The sequence below is a fragment of the Carya illinoinensis genome, chromosome 4 (genome assembly GCF_018687715.1).
Source record: "Carya illinoinensis cultivar Pawnee chromosome 4, C.illinoinensisPawnee_v1, whole genome shotgun sequence".
Lineage (NCBI taxonomy): Eukaryota > Viridiplantae > Streptophyta > Magnoliopsida > Fagales > Juglandaceae > Carya > Carya illinoinensis.
The window spans coordinates 44367894-44395342 of NC_056755.1; the positions used below are offsets into that span (position 1 = coordinate 44367894).

The window sequence follows — 27449 nt, forward strand, 5'->3', positions numbered from 1 at the left end:
CAAAAAATAAAAGCATGTTAAAAGTGATATCAAATCCCAAAAAAGCAAAAAATAGTTTGAACCGGTTGCACAGAAAATATTATCATGGAAAAAGAATCAGTGTCTGAGTAACTTATTTATGGGATCCCAAGATAGGTATCCCTTAAATGTTTCAATCTTCAAATTGAACAAACACCTCAGTAAAAGCTGCCAAAACAAAAAAAAAAATGATGGGTACAAGAAGAAAACAACGCATCCCTGAACCAGAACCCACAATTTTTCCAGAGACATTACATATCAAAATCTATGGGAAAATAGGAAAAAACAAAAAAACAAATTATCACAAGTCTATCTGTTTTTGTATTGCCGCCTCACCAGAGATGCATGATACACTTCTACATCCCGCAATCTGATTTTACATCTCACTCAAGTACCAGAGAGAGAGGAAAAAAAAACCTAAAATGGTAACTCAAATCCCAAGCCTTAACACAAAATTCCTGTAACTTCTATCTCTAAATTTGATTCTTCAACTCAGGCACTCCTGTTAGCCCTAGATAACCAAACGTCCTTAATGTTTTAACTGAAATATATTAATGATTGGGGTGTGAGACATTCACAATTCACCTGCTTCACGAGACTATCTTCACCTACAATGTTGTGAAATCCAAACGATCCTCCTATGCAGAAATTCCTGAAGCAAATATAATTGGCAAAAGTAGCTGTAAGTTTCAAAATTAATCAAGACAAACAAACTGTTTCAAATGAGAAGAATTGAATTAGTGGAAAGGTGAACAATGTAGGTATCAAAGTGGGAAATTATCAATAGTAGGCTTGTTATTAGCATGATACTTTTTATGCATAAGTTTACTTTCTTTTTTATCTTTTGGATAAGTACGAAATTTCAACAAGAGGAGAGAGAGAGAGAGAGAGAGAGCACTTAAATACAGAGAGGCATACAGAAAATATTCACTAGTTATTGCAATCCAACTTTTTATCTATAAGTATACACAAAAACATTGATGAGAAAGCCCGTATAAGTGCATAGGAGTGGCACCCATTCTTTAGTCCAATCTCTACTTTTTGTTCCCTCCTTTTTATGATTGAAAGTTAGTGTGAGTGTGTGATAAAAAGTTCACATTCAATCAACACTACATACCATTATTATTATGAGAAATGCTTTACCCACAAAGAGATTCTACAGAAGTAAACTCACAAAGTGACATTGCTTAGTGTGGTACGTTAGATCTTTTTTTCTTTTCTTTTTTTATAAGTAAGAAGAATATGATACGGTAGATCACTTTACAATATGAAGTCATGTCAGTTTGTGAGTTTACTTTTGTGGCATCTCTTTGTGGCTGTAGTAGCACTCCTCTATTATTATTATGTTTTGATAGGTAACACTGCATTTCATCATTAAAGCTGAGAGAAGAAAGAAGCTATTTTCTTTTCCTTTTTATTTTATTAGTATTAGTAGAAAGAAGCTATTTTCTTCCTTCGGAACGATTGCAACGAAGTTAGAGAAGGAAAACTATCACAAATATGGGGGGTTCTGAACCTTAAAAACATAACTACGGTCAAAGCAAAGACTGTGTAACGACCCAATGAAAACGCTAGGCACATCTGTACTTATACTGCAAGAGGACTAATCAAGAGTCTTCTTTGTGTGTGTGATAAAAAGGTGACATTCAAAATTAACACTCCATACCACGATTAAAGTCTTAAAGAGAAAAGACAAGAAGCTATTTTCATACTTTCATACTTATGCCATGATTGCAACAATGTTAGAGAAGAAAAATCATCACAGATATGGTGGCTATTAACCTTACAAGCATGTGTAGAATCGAAGCAAAGACAGCGTAACAACCCTAGAAAACACTAGTTACATCTGACTCATACTTCAAAAGAACTGATCAAGGTTACAATTATATAGGTCAAGAATTTACCCTTCACGGGCCATGTGAATCTGATTCACCAAGCACCTATCACCATCCTCCCATAGATGCGGGTATTACACAATATCATGGATATTTCATGTATGGAACAACAACTTGATATATCAACCACACAGATTGCAGCATAGAGCAATAACCAGCAAATAAAAGAATGCATACCATGTATGTACACGAAAGGAACCTCATCATAAAACAAATGGCAAAAACAGAGAGAACCACATATCAAGCAACTCATCCAAGCATACCTCAGAATGACAGGAGTCAACACCTAAAGCCATGGAGACAAATCTATCAAGAAAACAACAAACTCAAGTTTATGTGATGGGAACTCCAACACTTAATGGAGTTGCAACGAATGCCCTTGAAATACGAAAAAGAGCTGTTGTCCATATATGTTCTAATGCACAAACTTCTAAAGAGGCTATGGCATTACCCCCTTAAAAGAGAAGAAAAAACAAAGTGAATAAGAAAACAGTTGTCCTATTAACTCCCTAGCCACCAAAAAGTGAAAATGACGTATGGTCTCTTCACTGTACACAAATTTCCCACTTTGGGAGCACCACCTCACTAATGAGCACCTAATATTGCAGCATGCCATTGTCAAAGCAAAGAAGGCGACCTTGTATGGAGCAAATATGTCAGATCCCCTTCAACCAGACAAGCTGGCTTATTCCATCATGCCACTTCTAGCACCAACCAAAGCCTACTAGAAAGACTTTGACCTCTAATTTTCAGCTTCCAGACAACACCATCCCCATCCCTCTCTAGATTCTCAAACCTCAAGACATAAGCAAGTTTGCAAATAGCCATTTATAGCCTCCAATTCCCCACATGAATGGATGGAGCAAGGGATAGGTCTGAGGTTCAAATCTTACCAGAAGTTAAAACAAAAAAAGGAATGAATATGTCAAACAATCTTAATAAACCTACAATTACAATACAATGCAGTAAAGTCTACCAGTAAAGTCTCTTCAAGAAGGGGCCAAGGCTTATGTAACAAACAATTGACCACCCATGAGGAAGGATATGTTGATAGTAAGGTTATAAACTAGAGGACAAAAGCATAATAAAGAAGCATCAAGATTGTCGCAATACCCTTCCCCCCCCCCCCCCCCCCCAAAAACAAACAAAAACACAGACACACACTAAAAAAAAAAAAAAAGAGCAAGTGCCTTACAGATATGTGCACCATAAGTGCATGGACACATGCTCAACTGCGTGAAAACCCATATATGGTATTTCCAGCCATTCAATAAATATTTGTACCAGCACAAATACATAATGATGTCCTTTTTCACTGGTGCAAAAATCATGGACACATGCTCAACTGCGTGAAAACCCATATATGGTATTTCCAGCCATTCAATAAATATTTGTACCGGCACAAATACATAATGATGTCCTTGTTCACTGGTGCAAAAATAGTTCTCTCTGACATTTAGCAATAAGTTTCTAGACAAACATTGAAACTTCTAAGGAATTATATATATTCTAACAATATACATCGTCCCAGCTTTAGTAAATGTTGTATCATCTACATTTTCAATATTTTTCTTAAGTTTTATCCCATCATATAGCTTCCAGGCAACAAAAGCTAGCTTTCAACAATATCTTTTCCGAGTAAATGGGCTATATATAGATTTTGGTATACATACTATTGCTCTAAATAAAAAGTAGTCAAGTAGCACCTAGTAAATCGACACACATCAGAATAATTGTACTAAAGGAATTGTGGATCAAGCCAAAACTTTTGGTCCAAAACTATATTAATCAAGGACTACATATGGAGGCACCATTTGATCCATTTATAAATATTTTTTTTATAAGTAATGCTTTATGATGTTTCATAAAGACCACCAAATCTGGCAAATGTGAGGTAATAATTTTGGATCATCATGAAGAACTAATAAAAAATAAGCAACATTGTATGTCAGCACTCCTGAATAAACTAGTTTCTGCCATAAGTCAGAAATATATTTCATTTTACCATAATTGTTCAGTAAATAAAGTTCTGTATCTTGGTAAATTTCAGTGAGTAATTGGGAGGGAAAATAAAAAAAAGTTAATGAGCTTGCATGAAAATATTAGCAACTGGCTCTTACCTCTATTTGACTCTCTCTTATTAACACTATAACCACCAACATAACCAGGAGGAGTTTTAGAAGAAACGTTGGAAACGGTACTACCAAACCCATAGCCAAAGGGACCCGATCCATCTTGTTCAGCATTTGATGATCGCCAAGTGGTGTCTCCATATTCTGAACCACCACTATAGAAGTCAGCAAAGGCCCCATCAAAACCACCATTAGATGCAGCATAAGATGATGTTTGGGCTACACTGTTACCACTTTTTCTTCCATACACTCCTGTTCCCAAACCATAACTGTTATCACCTCCTCCATAAGCAAGATTCCCACTATTATTAGAAACACTGTTTCCACCTTGGGCAAAAATTTCTGAAGATCCCCAGTTAACTCCATTATTGACAAATGTACCTTCTGCAATGCTCCCACGTCCTGGTCCCTGGTATGCACTGGAACTTGCAGGGTTGGTGCCAAAATTAAGCCCCCCACTCCCCCAAAGATTCCGAGTTGCTGAGCTGAAAAAGGAGTTTCCTCCATTACGACTGTCATACCCAATTGGACTGCTAAATCTATTCGAATTACCGACATAATAAGGGTTCAAACCACGTCCATAGCTCAGATTACTATTAAAATTTGAACTCCCCCCAAAACCTGGGCTCAACCCTGGCTCAAAATTTATACCCATTCCATAACCAGAACCAAATGGAGGAAGGGCAGTTCGACCACCAGCAACTGGACTTAATCTACCATCCATTCGAAGTCCGTAGCCTTCAACGGTATTTGGAGGATATCCTTGATTGTAGCCACTAAGGAAGCTATTTGCCCTACTCGGACCATAGTTGTATCCACCAAGTGGGCTGCGACTTGGACCCGGTGATAACTCTTTGGGAACAGCACGCTTGACCTCAACCATTTTACCATTTAGTTCATGAAAGCTCTTGACCAAAACCTTGTCCACTGCTTCCTCTGAATCATAAGTAATGAATCCAAAGCCTCTAGGTCTCTGGGTGTTGTGATCATACATAACCACAACATCTGTGATTATCCCAAACTGATCAAAATACTTCTTGAAGTCACTCTCCGTGACGGTGGATGCTAAACCTCCAACGAATATCTTTCTTGTACGGCCAGGACCTGGGGAACCATGGGTGCTACCACTGGTTCTACTCAAAATGTTTTGGTCATCCCTAGGAACAGCCTTTTTTGCCTCAACCTGAGAATAGAGAACTCTATAATGAAATGACGATCAAATAGAAACTATAAATACTATGATCTCAACACAAGAAAAAGACATACATGAACAAAACAAATATCATTTAAGTAAGGCTAGAAGTAAGAGAGAAGACACGATTACTCTTGGTTAAAAAAGCCACATTAGATGGATAAAGAACCGCAAAAAAACTACGATTACTCTTGGTTAAAAAAGCCACAGTAAATGGATAAAGAACCGCAAAAAAACTAACTCCTGCAATTCCAGTTTTTAGCCAGAACTCCGTTAAGGAAATGATTTTTTTTCTTTCTTTCCATTTAGCAAAATTCAAATAGAAAAACACAGAAGCCATTTTGCATTGTGTAAATCGCAGGAGATAATTTAATGATCAAAACTTACCATCCTTCCGTCAATGCTGTGCTTCTCCATTATGACCCTGTCTGCAACAGCTGAGTCAGCAAAAACAACGAAGCCAAAGCCTCGAGCACGACCTGTTGTCCGATCCTTCATAATAACAGCTTCCACCACCTCCCCATATGAATTAAAATACTCCTTGAGACGCTCTTCACTTGTGTCCCAAGATATTCCACCAATAAATAACTTACCACTATCAGATTGCATTTTTCTACATGCCAAAAATACTTCCATTAGTTTAAGTTCAGAAAATCACAACCGCGCATGGAACTAGAGGCAATTCAACGCACAAAAGAAGAAGAAGCACGAATGTTTCTCACAAAAGAACTAAACAAAAAAAATTGCCAAACACAAAATTCAACCACAATATATTCTATAATGGATCCAATCGATAAATTGTCTCTCCTCGAGGAGGATTTAAGGTCGGTCCCTCTCTTGGTTAAGCTTCTCACTGTTTTACATTAGAAACAAAAAATAACATATCCATCAAAATTAACTAAAAGAATCTACACTATTTGGTTTAAGGAAAGCAAATGAAATTCCAATCACGTCCCATACCTCAAGGTATTAAGGCGATATCGTTTATACGAATCCAAGGTAGTGAATTGGAAATGCAGATGAATAACCAATTCGACTATGAATCTAATACGTCTTTTCCATGTTTATTAGAAGCCCAACAACTCTATATCCAACACTAAAATCAACTAAACCCAATACCCAAGATATCGCAATAAGAATCCAAGCCAGTGAACTGAAATGCAGATGAATAACCAATCAGACTATGAATCCAATACCATATTCCTATGTTTATTACAAGTCGACCAACTCAATCTCCCACACAAAAATCATTATCTTCGATTCAATTCAAAAACATCGGATCGTTCATCGATCAAGAAACCGACCCACAAGTAAGCAAACCTGAAAAAGACAAACCCGTATACAATTTCAATCGGGAAGTCAGCGAGATCCAAAACCCAGAGCAAATTTACAAAAAGATCCGAACTTTGAATCGAAATTCCCCGAAAACCCACCGGTTGAAGCAAAACCCAGATGCCAAATCTTGCAGAAAACTAAGATCTGAGGGGAGGCACGCTAAGAAGAATAAGAACAGAGGGCACACTATGCCTCCCCACAACCTTTTGTGTTTGTTCTTTTTATTGTGTTTTATTGGATTAGCAAATGCAAATTCAGTTACCAAATAGATTGGAACAAATATATGTCTAACATATGTTGAAGAGAGAGAAAGAGAAGTTCTAGAGTGAGAAAGAGGGAAGGTTTGAGATGTCTGGCCGCTGGCGTGTGAGGAATATATATGGGCTCTGTAAATCGGAGACGAAAGATTTTCTATTTCCTTTTTTTTTTTTTTTTGGGGGGGGTTGGGGGTGAGTGTTTCTCTGTTCTCAGTTTTTGTTAACGTGATTTTTGTCTAAATTTATGGAAATGTGTCTTTAAATCGAAAACAAAAAAAGATTTGGAAAAGGTTAATTTATATAAAAAATAATAATAATAATGATAATTGAATGGGAAGGGATTTGGTTCATGCTGGTCCTCCCATTCATTCCTTTTATACTTAATGGGAGAACGAACACTGTATGTTTGTGGTACACGTTTTGATGTGTCTGCATGCATGCCGTGGCGTGTGGCTTTACCTACCCTTCTCATTTTTATATAAATAAATGCATAATGTAAAGGCACCAAAAACAATATTTTTATTTTTTATAATAAAAAATTTTATTCATAATCTTCGTACATCAAACGTCATATATAATTTTTTTTTCTTATTAAATATATAATATATAAATAATAAGTAAAAAAATTTAATTAATTTAAAAATATAAAATTTCATAAATATGACGTATAATATGTAGAGATGATGAATGTCAAAAAAGTCATTTTATAATTTTGCCACCATAATTTTTTTAATTGAAAAATTAGATCTCGATTTATAAAACGTAAAACTTTAAGTTCTAACTTTACTATTAACCATTTTGAGTGCAGACTATTTTCTTGGTACATGACCCAAGTTATAATTTAAGGACTTGTTTGGTTGTAAAAATAGATGAGATTAAAGTTAAAAGTTAAATAAAATATTGTCAGAATATAATTTTTTAGTTAAAATTTTATTTTAAAATTTTAAAATTTTGAATTATTTATTATATTTTATGTAAAAATTTAAAAAAAAAAATTAAAATAATTATATCCAATGAAATGATTTGTATAAGCAAACGAGTAACTAAGAAAACTCGAGAGAGATCATTAATGCACCGAATAAGTATTTTAAAGTTAAAGGGGACACTTGAAATAATCTTTTATTATTTATACTAATTTATGCACACTCTTTAAAAAGAAATTTAGAATTTGTATAAAAAAAAAATACTATAAATATAAATAAATTATATAAAAATAAATTCACAAATTAGAACCACGTTTAACTTGAGGTGCATGCCCCAACCATACTCCTACAGTAAGCAACTCAGTCGTTGCAGATTTATGGGATGCATATCCCTTCCACATAGCTCCTGATCCAGACATAGCACGATACCAATGTTGAAATTATGCTCTCGATTGTAGCCAACTCCATGCTAGAAGAAATTGACTTTGTTCCCATATTTGGTAGGATAAAATCTTCGGCTTGAGCAAAATGCAACATAGACGCGTTCTTGCAACTTGACCTGAGTATCACTTCTCAAACCAACTTCAAGGGATCTAGAAAGCAATGCAAAGTAGAACCTGACAGGAAATACTCTCCCAGCTTTCCGCCCCATGGGCAGTAGATCAAGTACACCTTGAAGGATTGCTGCAAATTTGTTATTTGTACAATCATTCCCAATTTTCTCGTTGGAGTTCTCCCAAAATTGGCGCGTCTTCTTGGAGGGTATCCACTTGTTTGCGTAAAAAACAATGATGGGGCTCATATATTTTTCTTTCATACCTTGTCTTCTCAAGGACCCTATTATTTTTTTGAAAAATCCAAATGGTAAAGCTATCAGATCCTTCATCCAGAGGTCCTTGCTCACGATCTTCTTGAGTGTTTCGCAGTTCCAAGTTTGGTCCCGTCGCCTCTCTGGGTCAAGGATCTCCATGCAAGCCATGAAGGCAAGAGACTCAATGCAGCGGCTCACTATCAGCAACTCCTCTGACCAGGGAAGCAATGCTTGGCACTTTTGAAGTACAATCAGAGTATCATCCCAACTTTGCAGAACCACTTGATTAAGATATAGATCGAACCGCTCGCAGAAGTTGCTGGAGCAGTAATCTTCTGTCATCTCAAGGAACTCTGCGGCACATCGCAGTGCTGCTACATTAAAAGGGTCAACTAACGTGGAGGAGCCATAGATGAATAGCGCAATCATCTCAAAGGTGTCCGATCCCCCAGGGAAGCCTGGTGGTAGGTCAACATCGGTTGAGTCATTTAATCTCTTGTTAAAATATCCATTCTTTGAAGACAGTGGGTTCTGTAACACGAGAAGAGAACTTCAAAATTGTGCTTACTCAAAACATTTTATGCCACTAAATTCAGTCCTTTTACGTTTCAACGCATATATAATCTATTCTGAAGCAATCAGGAAACCCAGCCTCGTGAGGCATTGTAAGATTTGTAAGGAGATAGATGTTCTTTACTTATTATGTAATAACAGACACTCCTAGGTGGACTGACTTTATATTCAGCTTTTCTCATACCTTGTGAAGGTTGAATATTCTATCATCAACTCGAACATAAACAGAAACCGACAAACCAGTCTCTTGGATCCTGAGACAGAGAAATATATTTTAACAAACCAGTATCGTTCAAGAATTCAGAACACTTGCAAAGCATGCTAATTAGAAAATAAAAATAGTTCTTATGAGCCAATAATCTTACCATGAGATGATTTTGATCTTGAGCAAGGCCCCGATATTAGGTAAAGAGAAAGGACTTGAAACCACTGATCTATCTTTTGGGCACACAACTTCCATTAGTAAGCTAATTTAAGAGCTATAAAACTACAACAATTGATAGAAAGTGGAACTTGAGAAAGCACTCAAGTTATTTTCACTAAAAGCATAAAGATATGCTACTGAATCTCCCTCTCTATCAGTGACCATAAATGCTAGAAACCCGTTTCAACAATCAAAGTAAAAAGGGTACTAGAGCTTCTAGAAGTCAGAAAACCAGTGGGAATAAAATTCAATGGAAGGGGAAAAAGAGGTAGTTTGAGATGGCTTGTCTACACACATTCGTGCATTTCATATTGTAGTCAAAGTCTAGTGCACACGAGCGAAACACGATATCCATATTTTGAGGCTTCAAAACCGTTTATCGAGTGGTGGAAAGTTGAATTCTTGTGCTACTATATACTTGGCCTCGGTCAGAAAAATATGATTGCGTTCTGATCATCTACTAGTTAGTCGCCTTCAAATATGTGTGCCTAGCTTGCACAACAAGATTTTTATATGGGTAAAAGGTTGTACATAATTCATGCGATTAGTCAATATTAATGTGGAACTTATACATATGTGCAGACTAGAATGATGCTCTATAAATTAAATAGAATATTTATGAAGTTGGAAAAATATCGTGGAAAAATGAAAAAGGATGTATGGGAAAATAGAAAAGTAGAGTGAAAGACGGAAAATAAACTAAAAAAATGAATAGAAGAAGAGATCATGAAGTGTAGATTAAGTTTTGGAAGCATCTGGAAACAACCAAGACGGCACGGTTTCTCAACATTCGGGTCCTTTGGGAGGGGAATTTTGCTTGCTTTCTCCCAACAACTCTCAATCCCGAGAGTCACTTTTGAATGTTTCGAGAAGACACTAAATTTATCCAGCGGCATTGGTTACAGTACGTATGTATGGATACAGCGTAAGATGTATGTCCTTTCCTTTGGTCTTTGGGTTTCAATGATTTGTACATAACTACGTATCTGCATCAATTCATGCTGATATGTATTATAAATACATTCATGTGTTTGAAAAATATGTCAGATGTTCCTCCAAAGTTTGCAGAAGGGATTTATTTATGCTTTTACTTCAATCAATCAACATGCCTAGTTTATCTTCAAAGTCGGTCCCAAGTGTTTTGGAATTCCAAAAGTTGTTTATTTGTTTGCTTGCTCGTATGGACCGGAAAATAAATTGAAGATATCACAAGATCATGAGACTTTTAGCTAAGAGAATAAGGACCGCTTAGAATCCAAAGTAGCAGAAAAAAATCTTTAGGAGCATGTTCTCCAACAACTCGGAATCACAATAGCCTCGTACTATAGTCCCAAGAGCAATTATTCTAAGGTGCGACAAATCGAATCCTAGCTTTGTGAATTTAAACATTGATGGTAGTTGCTTGGATAACCGAGAACAGTTTGGTGGGGGTGGGATTATTCGAAGTGCAGAGGGTGATTTTATTGCAGTTTTTCCAAGTCTTGTGATGAAGGAACCAATAATATGGCTGAAGTCTGGACTCTATTTGATGGATACAATCTGAGTTAAACGGAAATTGAGTCCATGCTAATCTTGATCTGATGGAAGAAGAAAGGGAAGGTATTCTGGTCAGTTTGGGAACATTGGAAATTGGTCAAGAAGTGGGCTCATGACGAATGAGTTTCTCCTAAAACACATTTTTCTAAAAGCCAACCAAGTAGTGGAATTCTTGGTAAAACAAGGGGAAATTGGCTGCCATGAAGAGTTCTGATTTTGCCACAAGTTGAGAATAGACAGATTGGATATACCGATCCTTTGACTCAAATGAGATTACTTGTGTATAGATAGTCTATAGATAGAATTTAATCATACCTTACACCTTGTCCTTTGTCAAAGATACATGCTATTTTATTACAGTTTTACTCTGTTACATCAATAAAATTCTACCAGCGGGGTTGTTTGGAAAAAAATCGCATCTCATGTCAAAATTTTTCATAATTTTTTTCTCAAATGTTACTTAAATGCAAATACTTTTTAATTTTAAATCTTTAATTTTTTTCATCTAATCATTACAATTTTATCAAACTCTAAATCAAAATATAAAAAATAATACTAATTTTTCAAATTTCAAAACAAAAATAATATTAAAAAACTATATTCTAATAATATTTCAATTTTATAATATTTTTATTCATTTTTTTCTCTTTCCTTTCTCAAAACTCAATAAAACATCTTAATTCAAATCATTTTATTATTGTTTATAAAATTCACATCTCATCTCATATTTCAAACATTTCTATCCATTATAGATGATGGATATATTAGGCTCATCGATATGGTCCATGTAGAGCATCCAAAACAAAAGGTATGGACCCAAATTATTGTTGTTTCCCTTTAGGACCAATTGGAGAGACATTATCTAGTTGTAGAATTTATTTTACAAAATAATCCGATCAAAAAATCAAACAAATGAAGTCAACTAGACAGCACCATCATCATTACTTTATTCTACTATTTATGTGCACAATAGGTATTAACGGCAATATGTCAAGAAATTTTAAAAAAAAAAAAAAAAAAAAAAAAAAAGAAAGAAAGAGAGAGAGAGAGAGAGAGAGAGAGAGTTAATAATTGTGGGCATATGCTTAGCAGGAAGCCCATCAATCAGTACAAAACAAGAGCTAATGGCTAGCTCAAAGCATATCTTTCACTCAAAAAGACATCAACCAATTGGAGACATCAACCAATTGGCCCATTCTCTTCAACGTCCACTTCAGAAAAGAAAGGATCCTGGAGAAGATTAGACGCTGAAGGTCTTGCTCTTGGCTGGCCTATGCACTTCTCAATGAATGCCTTCACTTCCGGATCCGTTACCTCGTTCAAAGCTTGGGGATATACTCCAGTTGTCACCTTCTTGTATATCTTGGCAATACTGTCACATTCGCTGTATGGGATCTCCATTGTCACCATCTCAAGCAGACACATTCCAAAGGAGTAGATGTCAACCATCTCAGTGTAGTCTTCCTCATACAGCTCCGGCGCCATGTACTCTGGGGTTCCTATAATGGAATGTGCTGCATGGCTCTTCCCTACAATTGCTGCAAACCCCAGATCACCAATTTTCACCTATATGGAGATATCATAATCCTTCAGGGTAACAGAATCATAAAATGCTAAACAGAAAATAACATAGATATATGCAACCCCATTAAATAATTCTTTTTGGGGAAATAAAATCGAAGGATTGTTGCTTTTGATTGATGTTCAACTCCTGAACCAAAGTATGCAGGGCGCTGTATGGATCCAGGAAAACCAGAACAGGATTGGAATTTGAGAAACCACCAACTTCTGTTTAGTACAGCTTGAAGATTGGGTTTATTTATTTATATATTTATTTATTTTGTCTCAATCAAGTATGCCAAGTCATCCAATCTCCGAAAACCTTGCGGATTATTTTCAAGTATTATACCAGTCATCTAGTGTTTATAAGTTACTCCGTAACCAAACAATTAAAAATTAAACACTGCCATAAAAGAAATCAAGTGACTGTAAAAACTCCAAATAACAGAGAAACGGACTCAATATTCTAGACGAATTTACGAAACTCAAATTGATTATAATGACAAAAACAAAGAAACAGGATAACCCAGTTTAGTGCACATTAATTAAAAAAGGAAAAAAAGGACTTATTACCTGGCCTATGTTTCCATTGATGAAGATGTTACTACAATTGAGATCTCTGTGAATAATGCATGGCTCATGGGTATGCAGAAACTCCAATCCCTCGAGCACCTGCTTTGACCACTTCTTCAAGGCCTTAATGGAAACATGGCGATGCTTCTTCCTGTAATTCCTCAAGTTTCCGGATGTGCACACCTCAGTAATGAAATTCAGAGTGTTACGCTCATCATCCTTCCATACACTGTAGCAAACAATGATATATTTGTTTTTCAATGCTCGCAACAGCTTAACCTCTGAGTGAAGCCGATTGATGAGCACAGGATCCTCGCTGAAAGTCCTCAACCTAACCTGATTCCAGGCCACCTCTATTCCTTCCTCTTGATCAAAAGCCCTGTAAACTTTCTTCACAGCACCAGCACCAAGCAGATCATCGTACCTCCCAAACCGTCCGGTCGGATCAACCTCAACAAATGGTTCAGTATCACGATCAGATGTGTTCGGGCTCTCAGCAGGCATCTTCAAAGATAAACATATAGAATCAGTTAAAGTTAGGAAAAACAATGACCTTTCCAAAAGTCTGAGGGTAACTCAACTATTTTCTTTTGCAACCATTCAACTTTAAATCCAGTCCTAGATTCAATCATATGAATATCCGACCATAGGAAATTGCTGAACGCTAATTGGGTTTAGAGGGGAAAAAAAGGAGAAGAAAAGAAAAGAAATGGTTTAGCTGTCGACCATAGGTATCAGATACAGCCTAGGGTTTCAACTTCGAAACTCCCAATCATATCCGTGACCACGCACTATCAGGGTACAAAGATTCACAATCATAACTTGTAAATTCTAATGTAACACCAGAACATTGCGTGAAGAAACAAAATTCCATTTTACAAACAAAGCTCCAATCTAACTGAATTACTTAATAAAAGTCCACAGCCAATATATTATTAAAAAAAAAATAGTAGCAATGATGAAGAGCACTTTTTAGTTATTACATTTGCTATTTTAATAATTAAGAAATGAAAAATTCAAATCCTTTTAACCTTTATTAGTAGGTACACATGCAAAAACAAATCCACAAGAAGAAAATTATGCATAAAGAATCTCAATTATAACAATACGAAACAAGATCAACGATGTCAAAGCTTCAAAATATGAGATATGAATATAGGTTTGAAAACGGGAAAAAAAAAATTATAAGAGGAACGGAAGGAGGAAACACACACACACACAACAGAGCGGAACTAAGAATCGGGTATGAGAGAAGATATGAAGCTAGGGTTTCAGCATTCGAATATTCGTTGGGAGATACCTGATACGTACTCGTAAATGCGTATAGGTGAAAATAGTCACACACTCACAGAGAGAGAGACAGAGAGAGAGAGTGTGTACCTTACCTTGGGGGAGTCTGGTAAACGCTAAGCCCAGGGAATCGCTCGAGAGCAATTCGGATTTGTAATTGTATAGTAGAGAGAGTTTTTTGCGACAGTGGGAGCGAGCCCGAGAGACCGCGTGAAGGTCCGAAGGAAAGAAACACCGGAGCCAGCGCTGGAAATGAGGGTAGACGGGGGGAGCGGAGGCTATATTATAGCATACGGGCATTTCATACGACGTCGTTAAAGAAGTTCCGTATAGAATTAAAGTCCGCACAATGGTAATTATTATTGTTATTATTAATATAAATAAAAGGAGCCTGCTGGAGCCACCGCTGGGCTCCAGCTAGGTTTAAAAAAAAAATTTTGTTTTTTTTTTAAAAAAAAAATTTAATACTTTAAGTATTTTTAAAAAAAAATAAAAAATTCATAATAATATTAAACAATTTTTTCTTAATCACTAGAAAAAAGAAAAAAAAAAAATCGAAAACGGTAACTTCCAGCGGCATCACTTGCATTATTTTAAATAAAAACTATTTATAAATTAAAATTACTACTAAATAATAATGTAACGATGAGGGTTGCGATTTTCCTTTTAGTTTTTAAACTCTTCTTCCTCTTGAGAGTTTCTTTTTCATTGACAGAAAAATAAATAAAACTCTACTAGTCTCATGAACAAATCTATTCGTTGATGTCATCTTCCTTAAAAAGAGGAGGGGAAAAAGAAAAAGAAGAAGAAGAAGATTGAAAAAGATGTCATGGAACTGAATCTGGGTTGTACAGAAAAACACTGCCATCCATGCAGGTGAAGCTCGTGATGGAAACATAGGATCATTAGTTCTACCGGTTTCTCGAAAATCTTTAGAACCAAAAAGCAATAAAATAGCTGCCCATCATCATAAAGTCAGGAGGTGAGGTGCAAGAAGAGAAGGTAGCTGGGAGGAGAAGGTAGCTGGGACGGTTGAGAAGGATGAGATCGCTGATCAATTCTTAAATGAACCCCACCTCTTCTTACAGAAAGTTGATGTAAAATCTTGCAATACCCGTGCCAGAATCACGGCAAAATTTCAGCATGCCTTTCCTCGCTGTTTCAAACTTTCCACATACAAACACTCCACAAATAAATAAAACAATAGTGTTCTTAGCACATTTCTAACAACCAATAACAATATATTAAAAAGTCCTGAAGAACATGACAGAAGCCAGCTCCTCGGAGCTAAGCTGTCAATATATTAATCAATCAGTTCAGGTACAGCAAGCAAGGGTTGAAATGCGTGGATTTCATCCTGGATGGCGATCGGCTTTAAAGAGCCATGCCAATCCAGATTCTGAGTATAAACTACAAAAAATGAAGAGTTTACATTCCATTTGAACAACCAAACCAATAACGAATCAAATTGAGCCGAAAACATGTTAAAGGGACAACACCGACCAGAAAAGCTAACTAGTGGAGAGGTCGAAAGATGCAGCCATAGAAAGAAAACCGTATCACAATTCTAAATATTATAATCCCAAGCAAACACTAGATGCTATTTCCCAGCATTCGGTCACCATGTCATGGCACGGTAATTGAATTTTGTAGCAGTGAGTTCCATCCACTAGGTATTGTGCCATTGCGGACATGCCCACACGCAGCTTGTGCTGTGACAGATACAAGGAAGCATTGGTCCAGACCTAGAAAGAAGGGGAGGATTAGTAGAGAAGTCTTAAATCCAAGGTCTTCTCCCGTAGTCAATCTTATTAGTAGTCATCTCCACAGACAACACTAGCTGAAGGGCAAGGCAAGACTTCAACTAAGAGCAGCCAGCAGCAACTAGATCATCCTGTATGGAGGCCAACGGCAGGGAAGCGGAGAAGTCTAAAGACTGACGCTTTAACAGACAGGAAGAACCCAACTTTCTATACACAAAAACAACTGGAAAAAAAAAAGAAAAGGAGAGAGATAATAATGGTCTTCTAGTTAAACCTTGCAGAATAAAGCAAACAGGATATTGGCTATCAATGGCATATCTGTTTCTAGTGAAAATGGCAAAAAGAAATCCAAATCGCCATATTAAAGCCATAAAACTTGCAATAAGCTACAGTCAACAAAGCATTTTATTACTTCAAGGTATTGAACGATTATACATAACAAAGAAAAATTAAGAACATCACCAAGGAGGATTTGAACCCTCCCTTATAGAAGGTGACCTGGAACCCGTACTCCCATCTCTACCAAACCTTGAAACGCTCCTTCCACTTTTAGGAGTAGCCAAACCAGGGCTCGCACCTCGGTAACTGGCACGGAGAGTTTCATCAACAGTAGATGATGACTTGGCAATTGCATTCCTGACAAACTTCTGAGCAGCAGGAGAAAGTGTCCGCACACTTGGACTAGCACTTCCTCCTCTAACAGGGGATGGCAGAGGAGGCTTCTGAAACATCTTTGACCTCTCTCTCAATTTGCGTGCAGCCACCCTCGACAGGGAGTGAGCCTTCTCATCCCTTGCAGGTGGTCGTGGAATATTATACTGAGGCCCCTCACCACTACCCCCAATATCAAGGGGGTTGTCCTCCAGGTCCAACCTCAACGGTGTACCTTCAATTACACCCCACGTAATAAATGGTGACTCATCAACCCCTGGTGCTGGTGACGGAGTCCTAACAAAACTATACCCATCTGTCGCTTTTTTACCAGATTCAACATAAAACGGATTGGGGGTCTTCCTCAAATCATCCAAATCATACTTCTTCGACTTATCCCCATCTCTATCAAACACCGGAAATGGAGTTGCCCCTGCCACTGGTGTATAAAGCACTTCAACCTTCCCATCATCTTTTGGCCTAGAATCCATCAGTTTACCATGAAATCTCGTATTGGCACGACTGATTTCCTTCGTTAGAGCGTTCATCCTAACTGCCCGTTCCTCCTCTGTCAATGGGGCCTCGCCCCTATCAGCAGGATGGTACATCAATAAATTCTTCGCCGTATAATTCCACCCTTCCAAAGTACTCACTGGTTGGTCTGAAGTACCAAATCCATCAGTAGTAATTCTCTCCCTCTTCACCCCCTCGATTGCGTTAACATCTTCTTCCTTTTGGCCTTCTAACAAATATCCGAATCTCTCTTTCCTTTTCCTATTTACTTTCTCTACAATTTTGGAGAAACTATGATTGTCCTCGCTCGTATACCGCCTAAAGAACTGGTCTAGACTCAACGACACGTCGATCTCACCGCTATAATCCGCAGAATCACCACCACCGGATAATTCCCCATCGGAAGCACTCAAATTCCTCGTGCTTTTCGGGGTTTTAGAATCGAATTCATCGAAAGGAGTGAAATTTCGTGCGAATGTGGAACCGGGTGTTTGAGTTTTTCCATCAGGGTTGGGAGTTTTTACCTTTCCGCTGCGGCGTTCCATGATCTTCAATTGGGCATCGCGGATTTGCACCGGGTCTCTCGTCTTGATCGCCTCGAGCCAGTCGAGCCGGTCCCGGAGCTTCGAGATGTCCGGGAAGAAGTCCCGCTCAATGATCTTCTCGATCGCCGCGACATAGGTGTCTTCGTCAAGCACCTTCGGGTGGTTTCTATGGTTTTTAAGGGCGGTTGAAGAATTGGAATTTCCATTGGTTATTAGGGTATCATCCGAAATTGCGGAAGGGGAAGGGGAAGAGAGGTGGCGCGGAGAGTGACCAGGGGAGAGAAGCATGCTGAAGAATATGTGTTATGCTTGTGATAGGGGAAAAAAGACAGAGAGATTGGAAGGGGAATTAGGGTTAGGGTTGGAATTTTGGCCTTTGGGGACTTATTGATCGAAGCGCGTTGTGAAGTGAAGGCGGTGGTGTGCGTACGTATGAGCGTATGATTCGTGTTCGCAAATCGGGCAGCAGATATATCCTTTAAAAAAAAAATTAAAAATTAAAAATTAAAAATCAATTAACGTTAGCGGTAAAATTAAATGTGAAACTTGCCAACCTATCTAACATTACTCAAAATTAAATTTGGGTTACGATTGTGCCCGAGCCCAAGCCAAGACCAAGACCAAGCCCAAGCCAAAGCCCGACTATGATGTTCCTGGACAAAGAACTCCTCCTCCTCCGGCCCCCGCTCTTCTTCTTCCCCCACCTCGGATTATGCTCCGAAACCTCGGAGCTTCAACTCCTCTCTCTCTCTCTCTCTCTCTCTCTCTGTGGACCCCACAACTCTCACTTTTCGGCTTCGCCAGTTCCAATCCCCAAACCCGTATTAAAAATTTAGAAACGTAAGTACAAATCGCCGACGTTAGGTTCGAGCGTGCAATTACTGATTTCTGGGGAGTTGTAGTGGTTTGGAACTTCGAGATTGGAGGTTTGTTTTACCTATTTGATAATTTTGAATATTTTACTTTGTTAACCGTAACCGGAAGCTCTTTTTGTTCGTCTTACGACCGCCGAGTAAGATAATATAATTGTGACTTGCACTTTCATTTTTTAATTTTTTGATGTCCTCGATTACTCTACAGGCTTCTACTTGACTGGGAGCCTTGTTAGTAGCATTGTTTGTGTCTATATACAACAGAGTCGGATAACTTATCATTTTACTTTCTTTCTGCATCTTTTCACTCTTTGTTTCCTCGTCTGCAAAAGACGGAATTGATGGGGTTTTTTCCCCTCTTATAGTAGGTAATCGTTAGGTATTATTTAATTTTTTATTTTGAATTTTATGGGAACTGCGAAAAAAAAAATAATGAATACGGGGAGTTTTTTGCGGATTTATTGTGGAAATGAATAAATTTTAAAAAATTATCAACTCTTGATGGTATGGTAATTGTGTGAATTTATGGCTTTAACTTGAAATGATTTAATGGGGAAGTTGGTGTGTTTATGCATGCGAGAGACTTAGTCTCAAATTTGTCATCTTTTTCGAAACCCTCCGACGCCTGACTTCAAACCTTAGATGCTGCACCCGCACTTGGTAGTTGCAGCCTCACTTCATCTACTAATCGTAAGTATAGTTTAATGGTTAAAGGCTTAAAAGTGGAATATTGAAAGTCTGCCGCAAGAGTTTTGGGGGACAAATTTCTTGTTTCTCCTTGGCAAGCCATCTTATTCCAATAATGACCAAATGTTATCCCCTTTTCTCACTGAACTGCTAAATTCTGAATGTCTTCCGCCATCGAGAACTCCTGAGTATGTCATTGTTTGCTTGAGTTGGTTTTCTGATGAGTTGTCAGGTATGAATAACTAGTAGTAATGTAGGATGTGGGGTTTTGTCAAGTCAAATAGAAACGACACGCTGAGTTAAAACTGAAGTCTTTCCGCTACCAGTTCTCAGGTTCACATGATTTCTTCTGGGGAACGTGCACCAGAAGCAGTTGTTTCTGATGAATTGCAGCAGAGACAGAGTTCTGGTGGTGGAGTTCCATCACAGCCGATACCTGATGGTAGATTCCATTCTTCCAAACAGAGATGTGATGATGAAATTCATGCAAGACAAACAGAGCAAGAAGCAACCACTCCCTCTTTGATTCCTGAGAAAGCTTCAATGCAATCAGATCATGAAGGAAGTAATTCCTCTATCATTTCTGAGAAAGCGTTGCAGGCCCCTGACACTAGTATTCTTGTCTCACAATCTGGTCAGGAAGGAACCACACCTTCTACAATACGTGAGAAAGTGACAGAAGATGGATATAATTGGCGAAAATATGGACAGAAGCTTGTTAAAGGGAATGAATTTATACGGAGTTATTACAAATGTACAAATCCAACCTGCCAGGTGAAAAAGCAACTGGAACGGTCACATGATGGGCACATTAGAGATACTACATACTTTGGTCGGCACGATCATCCTAGACCTCAACTTAGTGTCCCTGTAGCTGTTGGTTTTGCTGTGTCCGTATCAGATGAAAGACCAAGTGAGCCCTCTTTAATTGGTGCAAGAGGTGAGAATGGAACTTATCTTGTTATAACGTTTATTGTTCCGTAAATGGAAAATTGCTTATTTTTTATGACTTTATGTTTGAAGACCAACCATTTGTTGAGCATAGCCAGACATCTCATCATATGGAACCAGTAGATGCCCCTCCCCCTTCACAACCAAATAGGATGAGAGATGGGGTTGATAATGATGATCATGATCATGATACAGGCTCAAAAAGACAGTATGTTAATATGTTAATGCACTAGCTACTTTAAATTTTTTCTGAACTGGGTGATATGTGAGCTAACCCTTTTTAAAAATTAAATCAAAATTACTAAACAGGAAAAAAGAAAAGTGTTATGTCAATGCTGTTCCAGTTGATAAGCCAGCTAGCGAACCACGTCTTGTTGTTCAGACGTTGAGTGAGGTTGATTTTGTAAATGATGGGTACCGCTGGCGCAAATATGGGCAGAAATTTGTGAAAGGCAATCCCAACCCAAGGTAAGTAACAATTTCATGTTCATATACAGTTACATACTCTTCAGATTTGGGTCCATACCTGCATCGCATCTCTGCCCATCACCGACTGGAAGTATACTTTCTCAGTTGTCTGTCTAGTTTGACTAATTAAATCCAATATTTCTTTATTTTTCCTTGGACTGGGAAAGGGAAAAAGAAAATTAGCTAGTTTGCTTATGTCAACTACTTGGTGTTATCAAAATCTTATTGAGTTTCCATCACCAAGTCATCCTGAGATATTATCAGAAATATCTGTCAATCCCGTGCTAGAATTGAGTGCCCTCATTTGTCTTGGGAACTGCTGGTGGTGGTGCCACGTGAAATCTCTGTAATAATTTAATCAGAAAGCTGGTAGCCATCAGTTAGTCATTTTCTTATGTGGTTTCATTTTTAGATGGGTATTCCTGACAACTTTTTTTCTTATGCTACAAACCAATCTCAATAACACCTATTACCTTAGTCTCTTGCAATTTTTTCAGAATAAGTAATGTAGCTGGCCATTATCCACAAATTGAATTAATGAGATTCTAGTGCGGAAATGGGTAGATTAGTTATGTTACTTTGCACTCAAGGTTTGATCTTACTCTAGTTTTGCACTTATGCTTTGTAGGAGTTACTATAGATGCTCAAGTCCTGGATGCCCGGTTAAGAAACACGTTGAGAGGGCGTCTCATGATCCAAAAGTGGTTATAGCCACATATGAGGGACAACATGACCATGATATGCCTCCTACGAGGACCGTTACCCACAACACAGTTGGGCCAAATGTTTTTTCAGTAGCTGATAATTTTGAGGCAGGCACAAAGTCAGAGGAAAACAATGCTGTCTGCCTTGATATGGTCATTCATACCAGTTCAGGTCCCAACTTTAAATCGAATGAGATACTTAATGGCGAGTCGAGGACTGAACCAGTAGTAAGTAGCCTTGTTGCTGTGGCTGGTGAAGGTAAATCAAATGACCAATTGAATAAGAAGCAGATTGTTGAATCAAGTACCAAATCAGAAGAAAGTGACGCAATCTGCCATGATATGGTCGCTCATGATACTCCGGGGCTTGAGGCTAATATAAACAAGCAACAAACACCTACCGGAGAACCTGTCCAAAGCTGACTAATAAAGCTCTTGTTGCAGAAAAACCGTTGCCCCTGTAATGGTATCTCTTGACATGGCACGGCATGTGGCTGGTACTAGTAGCGGGTTTTCCTCCTTATTTACCCCTTTTCTTTTTCTTGGGGTTTTGCGGGGGGTGAGCATGTAGATGATTTATCTGGGTCAAAAAATAACACGTGGATTTCTCCAAGTACTGAATATATGAATATGATTGCTCCTTTTACTGATTTCTTGTTAACAGCATTAGCATTTTCTTATTTATCCCGGAAAGAAATGGATCTTAATTAAGTACACAGCAACAAAGTGTAATGCAGGAGGGGGACGAAATCGAATACATCCGTGATGCTTTTATGAGATTTTATGCAAAGGAAAATGCTAGAGACACCTTTATGGTGTCCCGCTTTCGTTTGACGTGGTTACCACGTGGGATACTTCTTCTCTTTTGTTTTATTTCCTCTCTTTTCTCATTGACTGAACCACTTCGTCTCCCCTCCAACGCCACCTCACTTCGTCTCCCCTCAAACCGGCCCTCCCCTCATCGGCCCTCATCTCCAACCAGCAAATTTCCAGAGCCGTCAAGCTTCCCCCAAATTCCCGCACTTCGTAAACTCCAGATTTTTTGTCTCCCCTGCAAAATTGCATTTTGCATTTCCCCCGACCTCTGCAGTTGCTTTGTCAAATTTGTTTGGTTCCACTTCCCTCTATTTCTCCATTGAACCAGTCACTCCCATCTCCGTTGAGCACTGCAATTGGACCTGGTAAATTGCTTCTTTTTTTTCCCGTGAAAACCCCTACATTTAGGAATAATCAATGAGGTCTACGTTTATGAGAGGAAATGGTTTCCTGAAGTTAAGAAAAGAAATAATAGTTAATTTATTTTATGTCTGAAGTATTCAAATATATCTAGTTCCACGTTTGTTGATCTATCTTTTGAGCTTCCATTTTCAAGAAGCCTGATGCTTCTTTATTTGTAATCACTGTGACTTTCTTCAGGTATAGCTATCGTTTCTATGTTTATCATCATTGTACACCTTCCATGCTAATCCATTTTGATATTCTATCTATTTGGAAATTGGAAATGAACGTCGGAAATGAACGCCATCAAATCGTGGGTTTTGGAGGAGAAAGAAAATGCAGATCAACAGCAGGGGGAGCTTGACGGCACCGAGGGTTTGGGGGGACCTTGCTGAGAGGGAGGCTGTCGGGAAGATTTTCCGTTCAGGGGAAATGGATTTTGAGGAAATGTGGAAGTCGAGATGGGTCTAACGTGGGGGAATGAATTTTGACAAAACAAAGTACAGAAAAACAAATAAGAATGACAACGTGAAAAACCACGTCAAACGTCAAACGCGATTGTCAAATGGGATGCTACAGCGGTGGCTGTAGCATTACCCTTAATGCAAATGCCTATGGGTGTGGGCAAACTAGTACTTTGATTTGTACAAGACAAATTAACTTGACGTCCAGGTCATATACCCAATCCCTCCCTAAGGACTATTCGGATTTGTGTGTGGGTGGGCGGGCGGGCACGGCCGAGGTTGGTATACCGTCACCAATATTTCAAATTTTCTTGAAAAATGACGTTTATGTCAAATTATTCAAAATACATCCGTGTTGAGGCCTGAAAATCTCACTAGAAATCAGTTTCCCTCATCCCGCAAACAAGAAAATTCGGGGGTCGACTGATATTAAAGATACACAACTGAGAGCACCTTTTTTACATGCTGTCAACGGCTTACAAAATAAAAATGGTTGCCCAGTTTTCACTTCCAAGCACAAGAAGCAACCAAATCTCTGCTCATCCAACCAAGATAAAGAGCTCCATCCCTTTCTTCAAGCCTATAGCTGCTACAGTAGTTCTCCAACAGAGTTTTAATGGTGGCATTCACCAGCGAGCTTAAAGGATATGGAGTAAATCCAGCCATTTTGAACCGCAACCTCCACTTACCAAGGAGCTCATGCCGTTCCACCCTCTCAGGCCCCTCACATGCTATTATGTTAACCATCTCCCTTGCCAAGCAGTGCTGCTCGACATTCATCCGCTCCTTGTGCTCCCTCGAAAGTCTCACGTCAATCGACTCAAACATTGCCATGTAGTAGTTTAGTGTTTCAAGGACTCGCGGATAGAATGCAGCGGTGTTTGTGTTAGATTCTTGCTCAACAAGGGTCACCACTTTTGGAGACAGGCTCTTGACCAGCCTCAGTAGCCTGTCCCGATGATTTTGAGTGCTCACACTCTCGTCAGGCATGTGGTGTAACATGAAAGCAAAGTTCACCGCAAGAGCTTCCCCAGGTCGAACCTCAAGCTTCTCTAGCTGAACCTCACAGCCAGTCATGGCTGCATAATGGAATTCAAATGGCAGCTTAAAGGTCTCCGCAAGCTTAGATAGCCTCTTTCCCACAATATTTAGGCCTCCTCCGCGAGCATAAGCTGACATAGAATCATCTATCCCTGTTACACGTATGTGGGGTGGCCCACCAGGCCGAGCTGCAAAAGCAGGGATTAAAGTCAACCATTGACTCCCCTGACCAATTTGGAAATCAATAATGTGAATTCTATTTTCATCCTTCATGGCTTCTGCAATGGCTCCATTTGCAGACATATAGCCAAATTTAAAGTAAGGGCAAGCCTCGTCGAGAATGTGCATGTAGGAGAGGAGTTCGGCACTTGCTGGTTTTTTACATTTAATTGCTTTGCAAATGTTGCTTCCCGAGGAGGCAAGCCGTGCAACAAGCCCCTCCAACATGTATGCTCCCAACCTTTGAATTGGTTCGCCAGTAACCGACACCATCTGACGTAATTCATCCATCAACCATTGTGCCATTAATAGTTCATTATCTGATATTGCTCTTGCACAGAAGATGAGGACATGTTTTAAATCCCTCTTAGAAATTGCCTCCATTATTCGTCTCCAGCTGTCCATTGCCAGGGAGGTATTGTTTGTGCTATTCTGGAAGGAACAGTCATAGCTATCAAGAAAATTGGAATCAGGGCCTAGCATTACAGTTTCCAGTTCTTTCAGCTTCTGCTTGAAGTCATTTACTTCATCGATTGCACAGGATCTACTTATTGGAGAGCCATAGGTATTGTCAGGAGAATAATGCTGGTAACCAGTGTATGACTGAGAATCTTGTTGTGACATCGGGCTTCCATTGGGTGAGAAACTGGTAATTGATGGGGAAGTATAAACAGCATAGCTACCATTTGCCGAGGAGGACTCCAAGGTGCAATAGCGTTCATTAGAATTCCGAGTCAAAAAGTTGGTCCTTTGGCTCCTATCATTGTAGTGTAGCTGATGGCCAAATGTTTGGAAGTGGGGCAAGCAATACGCCCCAACTTCTTGAGTTGAGTGATAGTACAATTCATTGGACATGCCTGACCTTCTTTGCTTCTGTGATGCCTGCATTTAAGAATAATCTACCAGCATGGTCTGCCACGTCCCTCTCTAAAGACCTGACTAAAGAGTCTTTTCCGGGCAGGACTGTTTCTGGAACAAAACTAAAATGACCACTTACTACAACTGTTGAAACCGGTGGATGTGCTCTACTGGCTCCATTAGGTAGCTGTTGTAGCTGTTATTCTGTTTTCATGGCAGCAAATTTATCAGAACCTGCATACATATTCAGATGTCTAAATATTCAGATGACTTCTAAGGAAAATACGTACTAACAGATTCGAGGTAATCGGAATACAGTAACAGGATCATGCCAGTCATAAACTAAAATAAGAATGCATAAAAATCATATTTATGGAATTCTGTGGCAGTATACGAGAATATGGGGAAGTTCTTGATTTGGGATGGGAGTTAAGATTTCCTTGTAGAGAGAAAGGAAGATGACTTACTGACTAATTTGAAATATCACTATGAGAATGTGGAAGAGGTGTGTTGTGGGCTTAGAATATCAAACATGCACATTCTAGAAGTTTTGATCACTTGTAGAACCTCAGATAATTGGTAAGTTGCAAGCTCTCATAAACCATCAGAATGCAATCGGTTGTAATTAGACGAAAAGAAAGGAAAGCGATTAACTGGTTGAGATCTCAAAGAAATATTCATCGAAATTGGTTTCAAAATTATAGCGGCCACATATAATGTATAAAGAGCACATCAAAATACATCACAAAAGTGAAATACAAAGTAATTAGCACTTTGAAAGGTCATAACATCAGAAAAAGTACTGATAAAGTTCAGGATAATCTTTCACACATAGATTATATTCTACAATATGAAATAGATAATTAACAGCGTTCTTAAGCCACGAAACAAACAACCATCCCACCCTCATTCCAAATTAAATTGGAATTAATTTCACTCACCTTGACCACAACCACGACCCCCTCCCCTCTCCAAACAAGTAATGAATTAGAAAAACCCACATGCCAGCAGCCAACAATAACCTTCATAAACACGCAAATCCAACTTCGCAAATGGTTTTCGTACGTTCAACAAATAAGTTCAGTACTAAGAATCACAATCCTTGAATTGGTCTTCAAATCCTCCCCCCGCCCCCCCCCCCCCCCCCCCCCCCCCCCCCTCTCTCTCTCCTCTCCCCCCTTTCTTTGAGGAACACACAGAGAAGAAAAAGGTTCAGCCTTCAGTCTTACATAATGAAAAGAGATTCAAGAGAAAGAACAAAAATCCAGAGGAAAAAAGTGCAGAATATCTTTTAAAGATACATCACCGACGCATTTTCTATTGTGTTTTTTTTTTTTTTTTTTTTTTTTGGTAAGTTCGAGCAACCCATTTGCAGAAATAATCAAACATTTACGAGAGAATGACTTGGACTTCAAAATTTTCCCAGTAAGGAACTGATTCTGACACAGCATTTAACATGGGAGGGAAACAGAGAACTTTAACGAAAAGAAATAATAGCAAATGAATCATGGTTGGAACTGCAGTGTGGGTTTTTGAACATCAGATCAATTGTTTTCAGACGCACCTTAGCTCAGGAACTTCTACAAGTTCCACCATCAGAGAGTCGTCATTCAGACAGACGGGGCAACAGGTTCCAGAGCAAGATTAGAAGCCACCTGTGGGCTAATTTTATAAAGAAAATGGTGGATTCGCAAAGGCCACGTGGTTAAAGTAAAACTACGTAACTACCCCTTTTAGTTTTACGTGCTTCAAAGACCTGGTCCGTACGACTATTCCCTTCTTGAATTACTCACAAATTTACTGGATTACTAAATAATACATACTTTATTAAATTAGATTGGACTCAAATAAACCTTAAGATCTTCTTGTTTATGTCTGACTCTACTTAATTAAAGTCCGTCCATTCATCCTTGAATATATATAATATGCTTCTTTATATTAAATTTAATAATATAAATACAATAACATTTATAATT

General features: G+C 38.4%; 5 protein-coding genes and 1 pseudogene across 14 annotated transcripts; 1 reads left to right on the top strand and 5 right to left on the bottom strand.

Moving 5' to 3' along the window:
• Nucleotides 1–52: 52 nt before the first annotated feature.
• LOC122306138 (heterogeneous nuclear ribonucleoprotein 1-like) lies at nucleotides 53–7020 on the bottom strand. Of its 7 annotated transcripts, XM_043118556.1 has the most exons (5): nucleotides 6671–6812; nucleotides 6434–6557; nucleotides 5625–5850; nucleotides 4034–5228; nucleotides 53–670 (listed from the first exon to the last, which is right to left on the bottom strand). In XM_043118556.1, exons 3-5 carry the CDS (start codon nucleotides 5844–5846, stop codon nucleotides 657–659), a joined length of 1431 nt encoding a protein of 476 aa, XP_042974490.1. In that variant the 5' UTR covers nucleotides 5847–5850; nucleotides 6434–6557; nucleotides 6671–6812; the 3' UTR covers nucleotides 53–656. The 7 variants fall into 7 exon arrangements, with proteins under 7 accessions (XP_042974490.1, XP_042974491.1, XP_042974488.1 ...); XM_043118557.1 differs by lacking the exon at nucleotides 6434–6557 and having other exon boundaries at nucleotides 6671–7020; XM_043118554.1 differs by lacking the exon at nucleotides 6434–6557 and having other exon boundaries at nucleotides 6573–6815.
• Nucleotides 7021–8069: 1049 nt separating this feature from the next.
• LOC122306662 lies at nucleotides 8070–10002 on the bottom strand (annotated as a pseudogene).
• A 2007-nt stretch (nucleotides 10003–12009) lies between these two features.
• On the bottom strand, nucleotides 12010–14836 carry LOC122306145 (probable serine/threonine-protein kinase WNK11). 2 transcript variants are annotated; one of them, XM_043118566.1, is made up of 3 exons: nucleotides 14610–14836; nucleotides 13230–13733; nucleotides 12010–12662 (listed from the first exon to the last, which is right to left on the bottom strand). In XM_043118566.1, the coding sequence occupies exons 1-3, from the start codon at nucleotides 14817–14819 to the stop codon at nucleotides 12276–12278; spliced, it is 1101 nt and encodes a 366-aa protein (XP_042974500.1). In that variant the 5' UTR covers nucleotides 14820–14836; the 3' UTR covers nucleotides 12010–12275. The 2 variants fall into 2 exon arrangements, with proteins under 2 accessions (XP_042974500.1, XP_042974501.1); XM_043118567.1 differs by having other exon boundaries at nucleotides 14615–14755.
• A 1822-nt stretch (nucleotides 14837–16658) lies between these two features.
• LOC122306143 (splicing factor ESS-2 homolog) lies at nucleotides 16659–18442 on the bottom strand. Its single transcript, XM_043118564.1, has one exon. The coding sequence runs from the start codon at nucleotides 18277–18279 to the stop codon at nucleotides 16741–16743; it is 1539 nt and encodes a 512-aa protein (XP_042974498.1). The 5' UTR covers nucleotides 18280–18442; the 3' UTR covers nucleotides 16659–16740.
• Nucleotides 18443–18649: 207 nt separating this feature from the next.
• Nucleotides 18650–22323, top strand: LOC122306144 (WRKY transcription factor 1). The gene is made up of 5 exons (XM_043118565.1): nucleotides 18650–18917; nucleotides 19877–20490; nucleotides 20574–20709; nucleotides 20811–20969; nucleotides 21598–22323. Exons 2-5 carry the CDS (start codon nucleotides 19890–19892, stop codon nucleotides 22094–22096), a joined length of 1395 nt encoding a protein of 464 aa, XP_042974499.1. The 5' UTR covers nucleotides 18650–18917; nucleotides 19877–19889; the 3' UTR covers nucleotides 22097–22323.
• Nucleotides 22324–23661: 1338 nt separating this feature from the next.
• LOC122306142 (scarecrow-like transcription factor PAT1) lies at nucleotides 23662–27187 on the bottom strand. 3 transcript variants are annotated; one of them, XM_043118560.1, is made up of 2 exons: nucleotides 27038–27187; nucleotides 23662–25707 (listed from the first exon to the last, which is right to left on the bottom strand). In XM_043118560.1, the coding sequence occupies exon 2, from the start codon at nucleotides 25501–25503 to the stop codon at nucleotides 23860–23862; it is 1644 nt and encodes a 547-aa protein (XP_042974494.1). In that variant the 5' UTR covers nucleotides 25504–25707; nucleotides 27038–27187; the 3' UTR covers nucleotides 23662–23859. The 3 variants fall into 3 exon arrangements, with proteins under 3 accessions (XP_042974494.1, XP_042974497.1, XP_042974495.1); XM_043118563.1 differs by having other exon boundaries at nucleotides 23662–25677; nucleotides 27038–27123; XM_043118561.1 differs by lacking the exon at nucleotides 27038–27187 and adding an exon at nucleotides 26415–26587.
• Nucleotides 27188–27449: the final 262 nt, after the last annotated feature.